We start from the raw sequence: 19372 nt of genomic DNA, 5'->3' as shown, positions 1-19372 counted from the left end.
AAGAGATTTGTCTATCCATGTAAAAATTAAGAATTCTGAAATGGATAAATATAATATAATCAAAGTCAACAGATAAGATAAATTATATATAAGGAAAAATATCACTGTAATATACAAATAGCATCTAGCAATTGGCAAGAACAAGCCAACAATAGGAAAACCAGCAAAAAGTATGATTCCAATTGGAGAAGAGCAGTCTAAGTGCACAAAATGACGTATAGTTAGGAAAATGTAAATTAATAGAGCAACGTTTTAAATAAAAACTTTCTACTACCTAATGGTGGTGACATGGATTTGGAGAAACAGTGTTCTCATATATCAATGATGGAAGGGAAAACTGTTACAGACTTTCTGGATAGCATTTGGCAACATCTATTAAGTCAATTCTATTTTTGTGAATTGGGTTTTGATTCTGGGCTAGAAGATCCACTTTTCCCTATTTTTTCTAAAAATATTTAATTTTGGTCTCTGCAGGTGAGGTTAAGAGAAAAAGTAAGACAATGCTATAAAAGATGCTTTGCTGGAGAAGTGAAAGACATCAGAAAGAAACCACAGAATTCTTAGAAACAATGAACAAATTAATGATAGTATGTACTTGGAGGTTTAGTGAAGTGTAATTCACAGGGGCCAATCACTAGAAACAAACTGAGCACCAATCAACAGAAGAATGAGTATTTCCACATGATGGAATATTATGTAGCTGTAAAAAAGCAATGAATTTGTTTTATTCCAGATGATTCAGAAAGATTTCCCTAAGTGATATAAACAAGAGGCCAAACGTATGTATAATATAAAAGTATGCACAATACAATCCCATTTTCATAAAGCAATGACAGAATTATGTTTCAGTACATGTCTTTATATGTATATCTAATGTCAATATAGAAGTATGAGAATGGAGAAAATATGAAGGATACACACTGGATTATTAAAGTGGATTGTGTGGGTAGGCAGGGTTGGTTGGAGGAATGGGGTTGAAGTGACAGGAGAAATTAAAAAAAAAATGCAGTAGCAAAAACACCTCCTTTATACAAAATTCTGAGCGAGAAAGTGAATAATGGACACATGAGAGGACAGTCACCAAAATATTGATGGTGGTTATCTCAGAACGTTGGGACTTCAGATTATCTTTAGTTTTTAAATATTTTTATGTATTCAAATTCTTCACAATAAATTATTAACATAGTAATGCTAGCCAAGGGGAAATAAAGTTTGTTTCATTGTAACAATTTAAAAAACTGGATAGACTATAAATGGTATTTATACTTTAGTTCATCTATTTCCCTCCTCTCTAGTCTCCACTTATTGGATGAAACTCCTATGCTATCTATTGCACAGTGTTCAATTATACACAATCTACTCAGATTGATATGTTCCCAAGTGAGTCAAGGAAAAAAAAGAGAAGGCTGGGGGTAAGGGCGAGCATAATTCATAAACTACGTGACTTACTGTAAAGTTAATTTAAGGCTTCTTCTTTGGCACTAAAAGATCATCCTAAAGCCATCTGGTACTTCACTTTTAGGAACTGTCACCTCAACCCTCTGATAAATACTATTTATTAGTCCTTGGGTGCCAAGTTGGCAAAGAAGTATATATTTTATTTCCCATCAATCACAGACTATACACAGAGAGAGAATTAAACTGAGCCTTTCTTCTCTTCTCTAAGCTGGTTCCCTTCTTCTTAGCCATTACATTGAAGTCAGCATTTATAGAGATATTCAACAGAAGAAATGAAATGACAATCAAACTATTACGTTTGCTTCTCTCCCTGTCTGAAAGTTACCTGTGAATCTCTATTGTTTATTCTCTCTCATTAGCACTCAGATTCTAAGCATCAACAAGGAACTTCAGTTTTTGTAGTTCATCTCATTCGAAAGTGACTAGGAACTTTGATGTAGGAAACTCTAATGGCCCAAAATGTAGTACTCAAGGGTTCGTTATGGATTACATGTAAAAAAAACCAAAATATTTTTATAAACTTGTCAATTTATTCTAAGTCTTTAAATCCAAATAGTGATGAGCCTTGTTTGTCAGCTTAGTTTCAGGCAATGCACAGGAATTTATTAACAATAAATTTTTGGGGACCTTTCCAAGACTTATATTCACACTTATAGTTGTGAATACACAATATGGTTTTACCAAGACTTTCATGAAATTATTTTATTGTACAATGGAAGGGGATTCTTTCTTTCAGAGGAATGGCCACAATGCAACAGTGAACATAACACTTAAATCCTATATTCTGGTTGATACAGAAAAGTAGTTTAATCACAATTATTCAATTTCAGAAACAGATGTAATACCTACTTATGAATATCAACTGAAGCAAAATATGTTTAACAAGCAATTAAACCCACATGAAATTTGGAGATTGTTTATAATTATCCTGCAGTTAAACCCCAATAAAGGACCCTAGAATTTTATTTTTATTAGAGTTTTGAAAAACTCTACCAAAAAATTGAACAAAGCGTTCAGAAAATTCACAAAAGAAATAAGATAAAATTATTGATGCTATTCTACTACTAATCCAAGAAATAAAAATTACAAAAGGCGCCAATTTTTAAACTGTCTAAATTAGCAAAGACTGAGAAACACCTGTGATATTCAATGAAGGACAACGTGGTGGGCTTACTCATTCATTGCTAATGGTACAAACTTTCCTGGATACAATTTAGCAATACATAGTAACAATCTAAAAAGAATAAATTGTGACTAATAACCCCATTTCCAGGAACTCAAAATGACGAAATGATGTAAAACTGACAAATTTAAGTACAAAAATAACCTCAAAAACATGACACTCAACAAAAACCAAACGTCTGTAACAACTGGAAAACAGTCAAGTAAACAATGTTTTATTGGTAATAATAGAATCCCATTCACTCATATTTTCAAAGAATATTAATAATAAAGGAAAACGCTCATGATCTAATACAAAATTTAAAAAGCACTTTTACATGCCTATCGTTTTAGATACAGTCTCTATTTACATGTTATGCATGTTAACAGTGGTTATATAACAAGTTATATAAAAGCACGCAAGCCAAAAAAAGAACGTGAAGAGTGCCTTGTCACAATGATTCCTACAATTACACAACTTTTCATGGCTTACTTAGAAAGTACTTTCACCTCTAATAAAGGGCCTCTTAAATAGAACCACTTCAAGGTTTTACCTCATGCTCAAGGATGAAGAGAACAAAGGAAGTCGGGGCAGAAGTTCATACTATCTTAGCTGGAGGAAGAACCCAAACAAAGAGATGTCAAGGAGTTAGGGCCCAATATATGGCTACTGTAGTACGTTTTGAGTAGGAAGAAAAAGGGAAGAAAAAGCATCAAAGCAAAATTCTGAGTGGCAGAGGCTGCCAGGTAGGTGGCTCTGAATATCCAATGCTCTCTTCTCCTGCAGCCAGAGCCCCGGGCACTGCACCCAATTCAAAGACTTCAGTTCCTTGCTTCTCTGCCCTATAGGAAGATATAAGTCCTGACTTGTGAGATGTAAGCGAAGCGCAGTGTAGAACCGGTGGTAAGACCAATCTTCTTGCCGTTCCTGCTGCCTGGGACGCAGACATGATAGCTAGAGCTCCAGCAGCCATTAAGGACCATAAGATGAACCCGGGTCCTTGATTCTGTGGATCTGCCATATCAATCTCGGCCTAGTCTCCAGATTTCTTTTGTATGAAGAAGAAAAGAAATCTCATGTTGTATAAGCCACTACATTTTTGTGTGTGTCTTGTTATGCACCACTGAAATTAACCTTCACTGATGTACCTGGCCATGATGAGCTCGGGATTATTTCTTCTAGTCCTCTCGACTCAGTGGCTCCCTTCCTCTTAACTGACAAAAAAGATGGGACAAAAATAAACAGGAAAAAAATAACAGCAGAATATCTGCATAAAGCTTTATGTTACTTACTTATTTTTAAGTAGGTATTCTGAACCTTCTAGAGCGCTATCTGTCTCTTTAGACATCTCTAAATTGTTTTTAACTTGGGTGTGGCGCTTGTTTGATTTTGTGGGTCAGTAGTCCAAGGTAAAAAAATGGATCTTGCATTATTTTAAATGTTAACCTGAAACAGATTAAAATGGAAGGTCTTGGCACATAAGCTATTGATGACCAGGAATGACAATGGAGTAGATGTCAGTTCTTTCATTCCAATCATCCTTTCCTTTCCGTTGCTGCTAAAGGAAGAGAGAGGCAATTCAAAGTGAATATCAATCCTGGAATACAGCATCTGAACAGATGGGTGCCCTGGAGTTATTCAAGTGGGCTTCCCCAGGCATTTCCTTAACCTCTTTCTGGAAGGATGACAGAATCTGTTATAACCAGTGCTTCCTAATTCCCTACAAGGTAACAGATATGTTTAAAAGCAGAAAAGTAAACATTTACCCTTTTCTGGTTACTTTTGATATTTGAATCTAGTTCCCTGCTAGAAGGAAAATATTGTCAGCGTGAACTAGTTATTCAAGAGCAAATGGTCATTTCTAACATCTTAAAGTCTGACATTGAGAAAACTGTCCTCTTTAAAAAACAAAAAACATCTAACCAAGGAAAAGTTTCTCTACTGAGTACATAACTTATTTTAAATTTTCCCAGGGATACATACATAAACACCGCTCACAATTACTCCGCCTTCCAAGCTACAACCAGGCCTAATCATAACTTACTGTAGATGTTAAATATTAACCTGAATAACAAATATTTTCATAATTGTAAGATTTCATATTGCATTTTAAATTCAGTAATTAGGTATTTATTAAGCCATCAAAGCCCAAGAGGTATTTAAATACTTTAAGTTTACGAATTAGCAGAATTAATTAGTGACTTGCCCTATAATTATAAAGTAATTCATCCACAAAACTGGAAAAGGGCTCGGGAACATTGTACCATCCTCCTTTTACCACTATGTAATACTCCTGCAGTGGCATAAAAGGAAACTCACTGTCTGGGATTAAGACACTATGGTTTCAAGTCAATCTTGGGGCTATTCTAGGAAGATGACAACTGTACCAAATTGGCAGTTGTAGTTTTGTGACACTATTTAAACCAAGTGGCTTGCTTTGCTTAGAAGTAAAATCCCTGGTACCCTGAGAAGATAAGGACAATGGATAAACAGTTAGCTGACTATCCAATCAGGCCTTTTCTTTATTGTGGTAAGAGTTGACTAGTTCCAAAGACTTACAGCATTCTCGTCCATATAAGATTAAAAATTCAATGACATAGTTACATGTCATATGTAAAGGAGGCATCTTAATTTCCGAATGAAAAAAAACTAGCAAGAAGAAAAAAAATCCAAAACTGAGTTGTAATTTATAGAAAAAAATTTAAACTTGGTAACTAATGACCCTAAGAATCATTATTTCATCATGACGGTCCACTGCGTAGTCTCTATTTTTCCTATTGCTAATTTTAGGATCTACCATCTCAGTTCCAATTTACATATTTAAGAATATAATGACGATCTCAACTGAAACAAAGACGAAATTCTATTTCAGACTTGCAGAGGTCATAGATAGCTTTAGTAATATAGAGATTTTGGACTTTAAATTTTTAATACTGAGATTAGCTCATTCATTTATTAAATCAAGTGCATCCTACATAATAAAATATCTTAGCAGTTATTGTATACTTTGTCAAATATGACAAAATAGTACATAAACCAGGAATAAAAGTTATTTTTCAAGTTGCATATAATAGCTGGTGTTCTTAAGATTAATAGTCCTGCTGAAGATGAGAAAGCAGTTTATGAGTTTTCCTAGAACTGTAGCTCAGTAAGTGAAAAGACAGATACCTCAGGAATCTCAAACCAAAATAAATGACTTTATAAGCTGGTCTACTAGAACTTGCTATTTCAATAAGGAGGCCCAATGAGCAAAAGAGACCAAAATACTCTCTCCCTTTAAACTATGACACAGTCCATCACAATGGTCAAACCAGTTTTCGTTTTACAGATGAATCAAGCGTCTTAAAATTTTTACTGGCCATGTGGATACTCATTTAAGACTTTCGAAACAGTCATCTTACTTGAAAAGCAAACGCATTGAAAGAGCTATGTCCAAATTTTGTCTGGTGGGTCTAAATGTTTATCAGTGTCTTCTCTCCTCTGCAAGGTCCTCTCCTATTATTATTATTATTTTTTGTTGGAATTTTTAGGCATGGCCAGTTAGAGCATGTGATAACTAGAGGAAAGTAAAAGTATATGGTATCTAAAAGAATATTCAAGAGACTTTCTTCATCACCCAGCGCAAAGTGTTAAACATTGTACTAAGTACTTCCTTTCTGCTAACAGTTATGTAAGTATAGGTGTTCACATAGACTCAGTAACAGTAGCAATGAGTACAGGCTAAAAATAGATTCAAGTGTCTTGGTAGCATTTAGTCAGACCCACATGTGATTCAGGATTAAGTTAAAAGTTCCTTTCAACTTCTTCCTTAATCTTGGGTGAGTTAATTCCTAACAATTTCTCCCTGATAAAGACCTTACACCACCTTTTTATAACCTGTGGATTACTAGATTAATAACCTGGACTACTCACAAAGAAATAGATTAAAGTCACAGCATTTCCCTCAGTTTCTTTATCTATAGGATAGTAATAAAATCTATTATCAGTTGACTTTTGTTCCCTAAATGATATACTGTGAAGCCCACTCCACCCCCGGCAGTACGTCTGCGCCTTCACTGTACCAGTCTTATATGTGTATATTGTTTTGCAATGCACATGAATTTCACACGTTATTGCATTTAATTTTCATAGTAGGAAGCTACATAAGAATGTAAGCTCCATGAGGACAGAGGTTTTGTCTTATTTGTTCAGTGCTGTAGTCCCAATACCTATAACAGAGTTTGACACATAGTAGGGGCTGAAATATCAGCCGGCTGCATAAACAATTAATGAATAACTATGAAATACATGGGCAAGTATAATGCTTGTCCGTTTCTTCTGCAAGAGAAAACCACAAATCAAAGGGAATAAGAGAACTGGGTACCCTCTTACAGTACAGACTGTCAGGGGAAATGACACACACAAGCACAGCACATCTTCCTGGAGCAAGATTTACACTGCGTTACTTTAGAAAAAAAACATATATATAAAATAACATCAGTCATGGAGTAGATTTTGAGAACTTACATTAATTTCCAAGATAAAACATGGATCTAGAAACACCTTTGACATCTGCAGCCACTCGGAGCCTCTCTTTGGTCTGAGTGTCCATGCTTCCGCTCCTTCAGACCTCCAGGCACTTAAATGGTAAAGGTAAAGTACCACAGCACAAAACCCAAGGACCAAAGATCTCCCAGTCCCAACACAGCTGGGGCTTAGGATCAGCTCTGACTCCTCCACGCAGCTAGAAAGGAGAGATCCTTGCTGATCTATCCAAACAGCAGCCTCCAACTCCTACCATCTTCTTTTTTCTCTCTCCGTTAGTCCACACAGCCTCGGTCTTCTTTTCCTTTTAGCAAACAGGACCAAAAACTCATCTTTCACTACTCCAGACTAGCATTCTTGGAAGTGGGGTACATGTCTGGAGTAAAGCCAACATGTCTCAAGGAGTTCACGATCATACCTGTAAGGGAAGCAATTTCCAGATCCCTAACTTCCAAGTGTTGTCTAAAAATCAATCTATCTGGAGGGACTCCATCCCACCGTGAATGGAATCTGGCCTTCCACATCTCCGGTTCACAACAACTCTTCACCCACTTAACAAAAGTCATTCATTTGCATAACCTTCCCCAGATCTTCCTAAACTGCCAGGAGGTAAAGAGCTCAGGGTGACAAACAAAGGAACAAATAAAAATGCTAATGTGGAACAGCGAAAGTCTCCAGGATTTGGGTAACAACTCCTCTTGTAAGTCAGGTAATTTCCAGTTCTTTGTTTTAAAACAAACTGAAATATTTAAATACCAGAGCCTTTTGGTCAAAAATAAAAAATACTGGGTTTCAATTTATATACATTTTTTGTTGTTGTTACAGAAAGTATGCCACAGTGATCGATTAGACACTTTTAAACATAAAAATATATTGCATTGGGATAGAATTCTGTAGGGGGGAAGGAAAATGGAAATATAAATTTAAGGAGACAAAGGAAAGGTGTAAAATTTTTAACTGCTGAAGAACTTACTCATGTGTTTTTAAAAATGAATTGTACTGAGAATCAAATGTAGATACTATTAGAGTTTTTTTATAGATATAACAATTTCACTTACAAGGTCAATATTTATAATATGCTGAAAAATTACATCCTTGCAATTATTTAAATTTAGGATGAAAACTTTTAGGAATTAGCTGACAGTACAGAGTTTTACAGAATCTTTTAGGAGCAACAGGAACAAAAGAGTTGGAAGAACACTCACTGCTCCAGATGAAACCTTCAGATTTTCCAAGACGAAACACTGAAGAGACATAGAATGAACAATTTCCCACCTGCCCCATTTTGAGTGACAAGGGGTTGGAGACCGGTGGGGATCAGCAGTCTCTCCATCCTCTCCTTGGTCAGAAAGACATTTGTTGAACCTGGTTCTACCGCAAACATTTTCTAAGACTGGAGATCAGTTTAAATATCTGATCGTAATTGCATCGCGGACTGGGGTTCAACTTTGGCTGAGACATATCTCACTCCTAAAAATTGCTAGAGTACTTTTCCTTGAGTTCTCCAGAAGGATTCATGAGGCAATACCTACAAAAGATCAATTTTGTATTTATCTTATCAGAAGATGACAAATTTCATCAATGGGGGAGGTAGTAATGTTGAAGGCATCTATCTAACTGGCATTTCACCAGTGACAGGAACAATGCAACGAATTGGAGAGTTGTTAACTTACTGTGTAGTTAGTATTCTGAGTATGGCAAATGCACTGAGGCATCATCCTGCTGCCCCTTACCTCTTTTCAGCCACTCCTTTGGGAAGTAGAAAGTTGTCTACATATGATGGATGAGGCCAGCACTTAATTCGGTGTCTCCGCTGTTTTAAAAATATTGACTTTCCGGTCCTCAGGCTCTCAGAGAGACAGTGGGGCTATTTAGAGCAGATGTTAGACCTACTCTAAACCTACTCCCATTTAGTCTGAGGAGGTAGTACACTTTGAGATAAAAGGTTTGTCTTTAGAGTTGGAAAGCCAGCTGGAAATCCCACGCCACCATTTACCAAGGATGCCATTCAATTTCTCTGAATCTCAGTTCTCAAAGTTCTTAGAACAGGGTTGCTGAGGATTTGAGGCAATATACACCAAGCATGTAGAAATGTGCCCACACACAGTAGACATTCAATAACCAACAGTTATGAAATTAGATGTTTACTGTTCTTTAATGATTACTTAAAATTAGCCTATAGTTTTCTCTTGGAAAAATGTCAACTAGTGGCATGTTTTTCAATTTCTTTCTAGTCTCTTTTAAAACAAGTGATTTGGAAAATGACTACCTTTCATGTCTAAGTATAGGGTGTGCGTGTGTAAAATGTACCTGCAGTACTAAAACTAGCAAAAGGACAAACACAGGATGAGGGCTGCATGAAACCTGAGGTTTCACATACAGCATTTATATATGTATGGCAGCATGTCCTTAGCATGACATAAGCATTGCTGTGAAACACGTTTAAAAATAACTGTGAAATCTATGATCCACTCTTTTAACATCTATCCAAATTTAACTGGTAATCTAATACTTCCCTCCATCAAACTAGCCAAGTTTTTTGTTTGTGTTTGTTTTTAAGATATTTAATACTGTAAGGCTGTGGGGAGAATGATACTCCCACAATTCTCATATTAGTATAAATGAGTACCACCTTTAGTCTCCAAACAAATCAATTTGACAATGTGTATGTATCAAGGACTTATAAAGAATACACATGCTTATTCAGCAAGGCGGGAATATATTCAAACTAACCAATTTATGTACAAGAGTGTTTATCATATCACAACTTATAATAGTAAAAAATAAAGCAGCTTGATGATCACCATAGAGGACTATAATACATGGTATAGCCATGCCATTGGATATTTAAAAAAATGTGTTTAAATACAACGGGATTGTTAAGTGACAGAAGCAAGGTTTAAAGCAGTATTTGGCTATGATTCCAAATCGGTGTGTGCCACTGTGGTTTTCAAGTGGTAATAAGAGAAAAGTTACAATAAAGAATTGGAATTACACATAGTGATCAAAATCCATTCCACAGCTTGAAAGGACACAGTGTTAAGACTTGCTACCCACGTCCTAATTTTAAAAAGAAGTGTGGGATGAGCACACTGCTGATTCAGATCCTTTTTATGAATGGCAGGGATAGGAAAGTGGGTAACAAAGCTGAAAGTTATGTCTGCAACTGATATTCAGCCTCTTTAAACTTTCAGTTTAATGAAGCTTTTAAGTGACTTTTATGCCACCAATGCTCTGCCTAGCTAAGAAGTTTTGGTGGAGGGTGCAGAGATGAGAGGTCGGCAAAGGTGAGGACTCATAGCCTTTCAATATACACAATTTTACACAGTGAAAAAGGAAATGAAACACTCTGAATACACACGAATACATACCCCCAGATTCAGATCAGCAGACGCATATTTAAAGCACAAAACATTTTCCCACCCTCACTCTAAGCAGAAATGCCTCAAAACACCACCTATCTTTTCCTGGATTCATCTGCACTTCATAACTAGTTTTAAAACTCCTAGTTTATTCCCAATACCCACCACTACCACCACCACCCAAACAAGACTAACAAGCATGCCAAGATTGTTTTCTAGCTTTCATGAACATTCCTGCATTTACTTTTCACATCAGTATTTTGAAGGGCTAATCTAACCTCACAGATAAGAAACAGAATAAAAATGCCTTTGGACATTTATTCATCTCATGTTACACACTCTTGTACTCTAGAACAGAAGTAACCCAAGTAAGTCCTTGTGACTTGAAATGACATCTTTCTGCTCAGTGCTCTTCTGACTTGGCCTGCCTGACCAATAGCTCTATCTGCCTGCCTGCCTGCCTGCCTGCCTGCCTGCCTGCCAGCCTGGGCCCAGGTGCTTCCAGTAGCCCTAAAAGCAAGCTTCTTTCTGCAAACAGTCGGAAATCATATGAAACCAAAATCAACTGAAGTTATTGTGAAAACACGAGAAGACAAAACACACCTAAATTACCACCTTACATGTCACAACTCTCAAACTGAAAGGTGTCTGCTTGCGTGATAGTACCGCAGATCAATCTACTTGTTTGCAGATGTCACACTGCAGAGCAAACAGCTGGGGGACGTTTGGTTAGTTTCTGGTGGTCAGTTTCACGAAGTACCTACAAGTATTTCTTAGTTCTGAGCTCAGGTTCTAAGTCAATATAGGTTTTGGTGACTTAAATTTTTTCCAGGATGGAAACGCGCTAAGCTACTAATTAACCTGAAGCATACCATCACTTCTGCTAAAAACATTTTCTACACACAGCCCTAAATTACTTTCAGTTCGAGTAAACAAAACAGACAAGCTGTAATAAAAGGTCTCTGAGAAATGTGATCCCTTTCATCAGTCACCAGGAGCTTTTCCTCTTAAATTTGCTGCTTCTTGAGGGGGTGCGGGGGGTGGTGTTAGATGCCACCCAAAGCACAATTATTTTGTAAGAAAGTTGCCTAAGATAACTCTTCAGGGTTTCCCAGGTTGAGTAATTCCTGCAGGCGGGTGGGAGGGACAGCTCGCCTCCAAGATTAGGATCTGCAGAGGTTTCCCCTATGTTGGTTTTTTTTTTTTTTAAGACGTCTTTTTTAATTATACGGCAAGGGCTCTGATTTCCACATCTCTAGCTGCTGCCGGGGGGGAGTTGAGAGCGCCGCGCCAGGGCTGCGGCAGCCGCTCCGGCCAACTCCAGTGCTGGGGGGCGCGCAGCCCACTCCCCACCCGGTCCCACCCTCCCGGGCACCCACACTGCGGTCCGCGCCCGGACTCACCGCTGTCCAGACGCGCGATCTGGGGCAGCCGGTAGGTGCTGACCAGCAGGTCAAGCGGAACGGCCACCGAGCTCCACTTCACATCCTTGAGGCTGCAGCCCAGCGAGGGCGCCGGGTCCATCTTCCCCGCCTCCTCCTGCCCCGCGCTCCCGCCGGCACCACCCGCGCTCCGGCGGCCGCCGCGGCTCGCGCTCGAGGTCTGGGACGCGCGGGAGGCGCCGGGCACTTTGGCGGCGGGCAGCCCGGGGGCGCGGCGGCGGAGGCGGCGCAGAGGGAGGGGGCCCGCGCCGGGCTCAGCTGCCGCTGCGGGGCATGGCTGCGGCGCCCCGCGCGCGCTCAAGCCCCGAGAGGACTGGCGGCGGCCGGGCTGGCTGCGGCGACTCCCGCTCCGCCTCCTCCTCTGGCCCCGGGTCTGCAGCTGCGGCGGCCGCCGGCTCGCCTCCTCCTCCTCTTACCCCTCCTTCCCTCCGCCTCGAGCGTGTGAGGAGGAGCCGCGGGTCTGAGAAGCGCCATAGCAGCGCTCCCAGCACCGACTAATCAGCAAGGTGCGAGCAACGCCTGCGCGGCTCCGGGAGGCAACGCCTCCGCCCCCGCCACCCCGCGCCGCCCGCTCCGCCTCCCGCTCCGCCTCCGCCCCCCGCGGCCGCGCGGGCTCGGCTCGGCGTCGGCTTCCCGGCCGCGGCCGCGGGCGCCTGGGCCCGGCGCGCTCCGTAAGCTTTAGCTCTCGCTCCCCCGTCCGGCCGCTCGGGCGCCCTGCAGCCTCGCCGGTGCACGGCGCGCCCAGACTCCTTCCTGCCTTGCCCGGGGCCCTTCCCCGAGCCCAGGAGGAGCGGGGCGAGCTTTGGAACCTTGCTTAGTCCTGGTGTCGGGCATCCTCCCCTCCTCCCGCCCATCCTGGCCCCGGCGCTGGGTAATACCAGGCACCAAAGACACCATTGGGTGTTCACCTCTTGGGAGGTTGGAAAGGCAGGCGTGGAACACTCCTTGGCGTTTCTCCCCGACCCTACGACTCAACAAACGGAGCTGGAAGTTAACCCTACCAGTCTAGATTTGGGCTGCCAGGCAGAATGAAAAAGGTCGAAGTTCCTCCAAGAAGGATGAGGAATGATGGTGATTGTCCTGTTTGGTACCTACTGTGTGAACCAGCTGCTGGAGACCGCGGAGGATGAGCCCACACCAACTGCCATAGATATGCCAAGGAAAAGGGCAAACTAGGTTACCGGAAACCAGCGAAGGCCAGCTGTTTTCACGTGCTTCTTTCACTCAGTTCTCTTCCAACCTGAAAGGTTGGGATACTTCTCGTTTTCTACATACGCGTCCCAAGCCATTAGGTAGTTTGGTAAGATTACACAATTTGTGGATGGCCATACTGGGATTCAAATCCACGGCTTGATTTCCAGGATAAATCGTTCTCTTTCCCTCAATCTTAGCAGAGCTCAGAATGCAAAGGTGGCTGTGCGATTTCCGTTTCCTTAGGCACAACCTTACTTTTGTGTGCTAACTTTTTTTAATCATTATTTTATACTGGCAGAGGTGTCTGCCAGGTGAAATTGTTGCGTATCACGTCTTCCTGTTTTTCAACATGTATTCAGTGTTCAATGCTTGATAAGGCAGAAAAAACACCTGCTCTCCCCACCCCCACCCAGGGGATTTGAAAGCACCCTGCTACCTACCTTTTAGTGGGCTGACTTAGGTCTATGCCAATGAATGAACCACTTCATTAGCAATAGAAGGAAAACACGGAGAATCTTCTACACCCATGTTTCTTGTCCTCTCACTTGGAAGCATTGGAGATAATTTTCACAAAATTCTTTTGCTGAAAGTTTTCACTTCTGTATCATTCACGTGAATGTTTTGAAAAAAATCTTGAAAAAAATGGAGAAATATTTTAGTATATATTTTATTTAGAATCATAGGTCTATAAAGTTCTGAGATTTACTCATCTAGAAAAGAATTTTAAAAACCATAAGGAGCTTAGTGCCAGCTAATACTTTTTCTATCTAAATGATTCATCGTTTCTTTAAAATAAAGCTCAGACTCCAAAAACAATATAGGAAACATTTAAGAATGGGCAGGGTCAGGGGTCCTTCAATCAGAAAGTAGATCCTAAAACCTTATAAGGTAAATTGATTTTTAAAAAATAACTTGCTGCTACTGTTTATATCTTTAAAAGCTTCGGGGAATAGAAGTAGTTCTCTCACAAAAATATTGGTGACTTATGACCTAAAGACAAGATAAAAATAAAAAGATTGATTCAACGAACATTTTTTTTTATCAATGAAGGAAGTACATTAAATTTGCTCTTATTGCTGACCTTGCAGAAAATATTTCATTTCAAACTTGAATATTAAAGGGAAGAAATTTTAATGGGCTACAAATTTTTATTTAAGTCTCACGTTCTGGTGGAATTCTTACAGAAAGATCTTAATTGTTAGGGTTTGGTTAAACTGTAAAAAACAAAACAAAAAAAAGAACAGTGATTTTTTAGTTTGGCTAAACTATACTTCCAAACATTTCTCAAGATTGTTAGACCAATGCATACCATGTATATGAAAGCATAACAACTGGATCCAAGGGCAAAACTTGTAGGATTTTGCAGTTCATGAAAAAGGAGCATTCAACTAAAGTTTTCTGTAAAGCAAGATTCGATGTACTGATCCTTGTTCCTACTGCGTACCTTTATAAATTGAGATTTGTGAATGGCAGCATATTATGATGATTTAAAAATATTTACTCCAGAGCCAGATGGCTTGAGTTTGTTTGGTAGCTCTGCTTCAATTTCGAATCTTGGCCAACTTGCTATTTCTTCCTCTGAAAAATGAGGACAATTGCTAGGGACTGTATTTTTTTTTTGCCATCCTTCCCCCCTCCTCCCCTTTCCACCTCCCTCTGCCCTTAATTCTTATGTTGAATCCTACTCCCTAATGTAATGTCATTTAGAGGTGGGGCCTTAGGGAACTGATTAGGTCTATGAACTAGGAAGTGGGCTCTCACCAGATACGGAATCTACCTTGATCTTGGACTTCCCAGCCTCTAGAACTGTGAAAACTAAATATCTGTTGCTTATAAGCCACCTATTCTATGGTGTTCTGTTATAGCAGCCTGAACTAAACACAGTCATAGTTCTCATCTCATAGGGTTGATAAGAGAATCAAATCATTTGATATATGTTGAGCACTTAGAATAGTGCCTGATACATAGAAGGTGCTTTGGAAGAATTTGCTATTATTAAAAGAAGTATTGGCTTTAAGGGGCAAAATTTAGTGAAAAGATGAAGAGACAAATGTAGCTGTGAGATAATCATTAGATTTTGCAAGAATAGTTATATCAGGCAAGGGGTAGAGAGGAACAGTCCTCAAATGGGAAACCCAGGTGCCGGCTCCTAGCTGTGAGACCTCACTCCCCAAACCTAGAGTCCATGGAAGGTTAACTTGTTCCACAGTAATCCAGCCCTGCTACCCAGCAGACCCTGGGAGTGCCCATGATGACCCTTCATAGGCTGATCTAATAATGTTGATAAGCCCAAGGGTGAATCAGGCTTATGATACTATAGGACTCAGATGTCACCGCTTCCTAACTGTGAAACTACTGTTTCTACGTACAGAACGTGTTAATTCTCTTCATTATCAGCTTTGCAAGATAAAAATATTACATGTTGGGTTTCCTCATTGCAGAGTGCCCTGGGTCACATAATGTGCTAGTGGTCAAGTGTGATGTCAAAGTACACAGTCCCAGTTGTTTTCTAGGTCTCTAAGCTCTTTTTCTTTTCAGTTAATTTCCACGCTGTTGCCAGAATTAACTTAAAAAGTCACGCTATGGCTAAAACTTCACACAGTATCTGTATACTCATTATATGTGGAATAAAGTACGAAGCCTTCTGCATAAAAGGTTCTTTCTTTATGTGGCTGGGTCTGCCTCCCCAACTTCATTTTTATTCTACACCCTAGAATCTAGTAGTAGTACCTTCTTGTAGTTGCCCAAACATGCCTGCTCACTCTTGCCCCTCAAGAGGTGGTTCTCTCGGCTTCGAATGTCCTTCTGCCTTTCTTTTCCTGTGAAGCTCCTATTTCAGCTCCCACTGCTTGCCTTTCTTGAAGTGTTGTGTATCTTTAGGGAATGTATCCTTAGCTGAACACTCCTTTTCCTGTGTCACCATTACACCTGGCCTCCCCCTTTTAATTGTACTAATTGTACTATGATTTGTTATCTGTTCTTATGTTAGCTTTCCGTACTAGACAGCAATTAACTGTGGCCACCAAAAGTGTATTTTATTCACCTTTGTTTCTCTGGCTCCTGTTACCATGCCTGGCACATGGAAAGTGCTCGATTAATGTTTGTTGAATTAACAATGGGCTAACTCATCCTCTCACTCTATTATTTCGTAGGTCACTGCACCTCTTGATTGTAAACTATTAATGTTCATGAAGTCTAGAAATTTTCAAGATTTTTAAGGTCCCAATCCCATATAACAATGTTTACTATTAGACTGGCTCCCAATTCTTTTCATTCATTTGAAAATTTGAATTTCATTGAACTCAAGATCTGCACTTTTGTCACTGAACTGGAGATATACCTCTAGACTGTTGGTTACACTTGTTAAAACTGTTAACGTATTGCTAGTTTATTGTTTGTTAGCTTATTTATAGTCTCCCCTACTAGGACTTTACCCTCAGAGGGGCTTGCTTTATTCTCTTTACATCCGCAGCACCAGGCACATAGAAGACTCTACCTATCTCCTTCCCCCTTCCCTCCCCCACCCCTCCCCTCCCCCCCTCTCTCTCTATCTATGCAGAAACAGAGAGAATGGATAAATGAAGTACCACAAAGAAGTATATACTGTATGGAAGGATTTAAAAACATATTCAGAAATTTACTTTGTTGGTTCTCCCATTCTTGCTTTTGATATAGGATGTGTCTTAGTTAGGTCATTGGATAATGCAAAAATCACAATATAGAAATATGAAGGAAAAAATCCCAAGTTGGAAATAGGATTTTATGGGATGTCAAATTTGTTTTTCAAAACAATACACAACATATCCCCATTTAAAAATACATATCATATTGCAACCCAGTACACACACACACACACACACACACACACACACATTACTGTAGTAAAAGCTTCACAAAATAATTTTTTCTGTACTTATAATGTGTACTGCATCCTCATCTTTTAATCTATTCTTTTGTTTAATTTTCTTAATGTTAATCATGACCTACTAATGTTATTTCACAGTCTATAATACAACCTACAGTGCTAAAACCACTATTTTAAATAATAGTTCTTATGGTGCATTGAGCATTTACAATTCAGCAAAGCAGGGAACATTGTGGCTGAAGTTGTAGGAGCTTCTAAAATTCAAGGATAATCAGGAATAAAAAGGCAAGTGATAATTTAATTATTGAACTTACCGAAATCATTATCATATATATGTATATATGTGTATAACTTTATAGGTTTGGGTTTTTATAAAGAAGCTATTTTTTTTTTGTAGATGGTGTTTGTCCTCCCATCCAAGCACACGGCCTCAGTTTGAGAAGCTGCTGGCAATGAGTAGTGGTCCTGGGTCTGGTATGATTTCAAAAATTATGTGCAAGGTCCTGCAAAGAAGTGGTTCAGTGAGACTAGGTTAGCTATATAATTCTGCAGTTTCAAGAAATTCTTTACTGAAATAAAGCACCATTACTAACTAATTACTAATTATTCATTGTACATAATGTTATAAATTGTTTTAATGATACATTTAAAGTATTGGTTAAAGAAATAGCTTAATTAACTATATCACTTATGAAGTAGATAAGTTAAGGTTCTTTCCACCTAGGAGAATCCATGGTTCATGACATCATTTAGATTTTTCTTAATATATTTATCTATTTAAAGTGATAGCCCAGATAGAAAATCTTTCATTTTGTTTTTATTAATGCCAAAATAATAATTAATATTATTAAATATTTATTAGTGTCAAAAATCTTTGCAGGATGTATACAAGTTTGTTTTTGACTTTCTGATGATTTGAAGCTTCAAAGAAGTTTTAGTGTCCGAGGCAGTTATAGATAGGTTCCACTTTTCAGTCTTTCCCTAGAAAGAGAATGAGATGTCAGCTCCCTGCTGACAAATCCTCTAAAGAAAGGCCATCGTGTTATGTTTCTGCCCCTCTTTGTGGTAAGCAGTAAAAAGAGAAAGACAGGAAGATTGTGTGTATGCTGGGCACCTCTTCTGGACACCTGACTGACTACCCTGGTCCGAACTGTTAGTATTTTCCCTCCCTGGCCACTCTAGTCATTCAGGTTCCTGGTCTATAAAGCTAGAGAGTGTTAATTTACTTAGAATTGCTCAAGATCATACTTAACTTCTCTCGTTCACTTTCTATGCACCTCAAACCCACTTCTTAAAGAGTGTATGCCTTTCCCCCACCTCACAAATATATTTAAAATTTCCTCCGAATGGTGTCTATTTTATCAACATGCTCTATTTTATAAAATGTTTAAAATATAGAAAAATCCAATGAGGAAAAATTATGTCCTGTAATCCCATCATCTTGACTTAACTATTTATCACTCTTGATATTCAGTGTGTATTCTTCCATCGGGTCTATTTAATTTGGGTCAACCTACAATATAATTTTTTAGTCTACTTTTCTTACTTAACAATATATTGTGAACATTTCGCCATGTTGATATACGGAGGGTTCCAAAAAAATGTATATACATTTTAAGAAAGAAAAAAAAAACTGTATTAAGCTCTTTTTCTTTTCTTTTCTTTTTTAAGGAGGGCACAGCTCACAGTGGCCCATGTGGGGATCAAACCTGCAACCTTGGTTTTATTAGCACCACTCTCTAACCAACTGAGCTAACCGGCCACTCTAGAAAAAACTGTATTAAAATTGTATTACTCAATATATACCGATAACTAAAGATGAATACAAGTCACGTTTGACTTCTGCAATGACAAGAGGTGCTCAAAGTGGTTAACATCAGCATAATTTTAATACAGTTTTTTCCTTTCTTAAAATGTGTATACATTTTTGGGGGCACCTTCTATATGTTCCGAAATGTGATTTTTAAAATCTTTTTTATTATTAGTTTCAGGTGCACAAAACAACATAGTGATTATGTACCTCACAAAGTGAATACCCCAGCTACTACCCATCTGACCCCATACATAGCTCTTACAATACCATTGACCATAGGGATGGTGTACTTTACATCTTGTGACTACAAAAAAATATTGAATGTCAATTAAAATCAAAATGTGATTTTTAAAATGACAATGTAGTATTCCATTATGTGAACATAACATAATTTTCCAATTCTATGATTTGGCATTTTTATTATGTATATTTTTGTCTATTAATATTGCCTTTATGACTGTAGGTAAATCCCTTGGCATATACATGATTTCCCCCCTCAATACAAATTCCTATATTCAGAATTTCTATATTATAAAATATGAACATTTTAAA

The 19372-nt window shown here is 38.8% G+C and overlaps 1 protein-coding gene across 2 annotated transcripts in view; it reads right to left on the bottom strand.

The window, feature by feature from the left end:
* Nucleotides 1–12428, bottom strand: part of GAREM1 (GRB2 associated regulator of MAPK1 subtype 1) — a 188142-nt gene extending 175714 nt beyond the window's left edge. For both annotated transcript variants that reach the window (XM_081078636.1, XM_081078637.1), the window contains exon 1: nt 11910–12428. In XM_081078636.1, the coding sequence (XP_080934762.1) occupies nt 11910–12030 (121 nt within the window). In that variant the 5' untranslated portion in view covers nt 12031–12428. The remainder of the gene's footprint in view (nt 1–11909) is intronic.
* Between the last annotated feature and the right edge of the window lie 6944 nt (nt 12429–19372).

The sequence above is a fragment of the Rhinolophus hipposideros genome, assembly GCF_964194185.1.
Source record: "Rhinolophus hipposideros genome assembly, chromosome: 17".
In the NCBI taxonomy this organism is placed as follows: domain Eukaryota; kingdom Metazoa; phylum Chordata; class Mammalia; order Chiroptera; family Rhinolophidae; genus Rhinolophus; species Rhinolophus hipposideros.
This window is presented reverse-complemented; position numbering and strand designations above follow the sequence as displayed.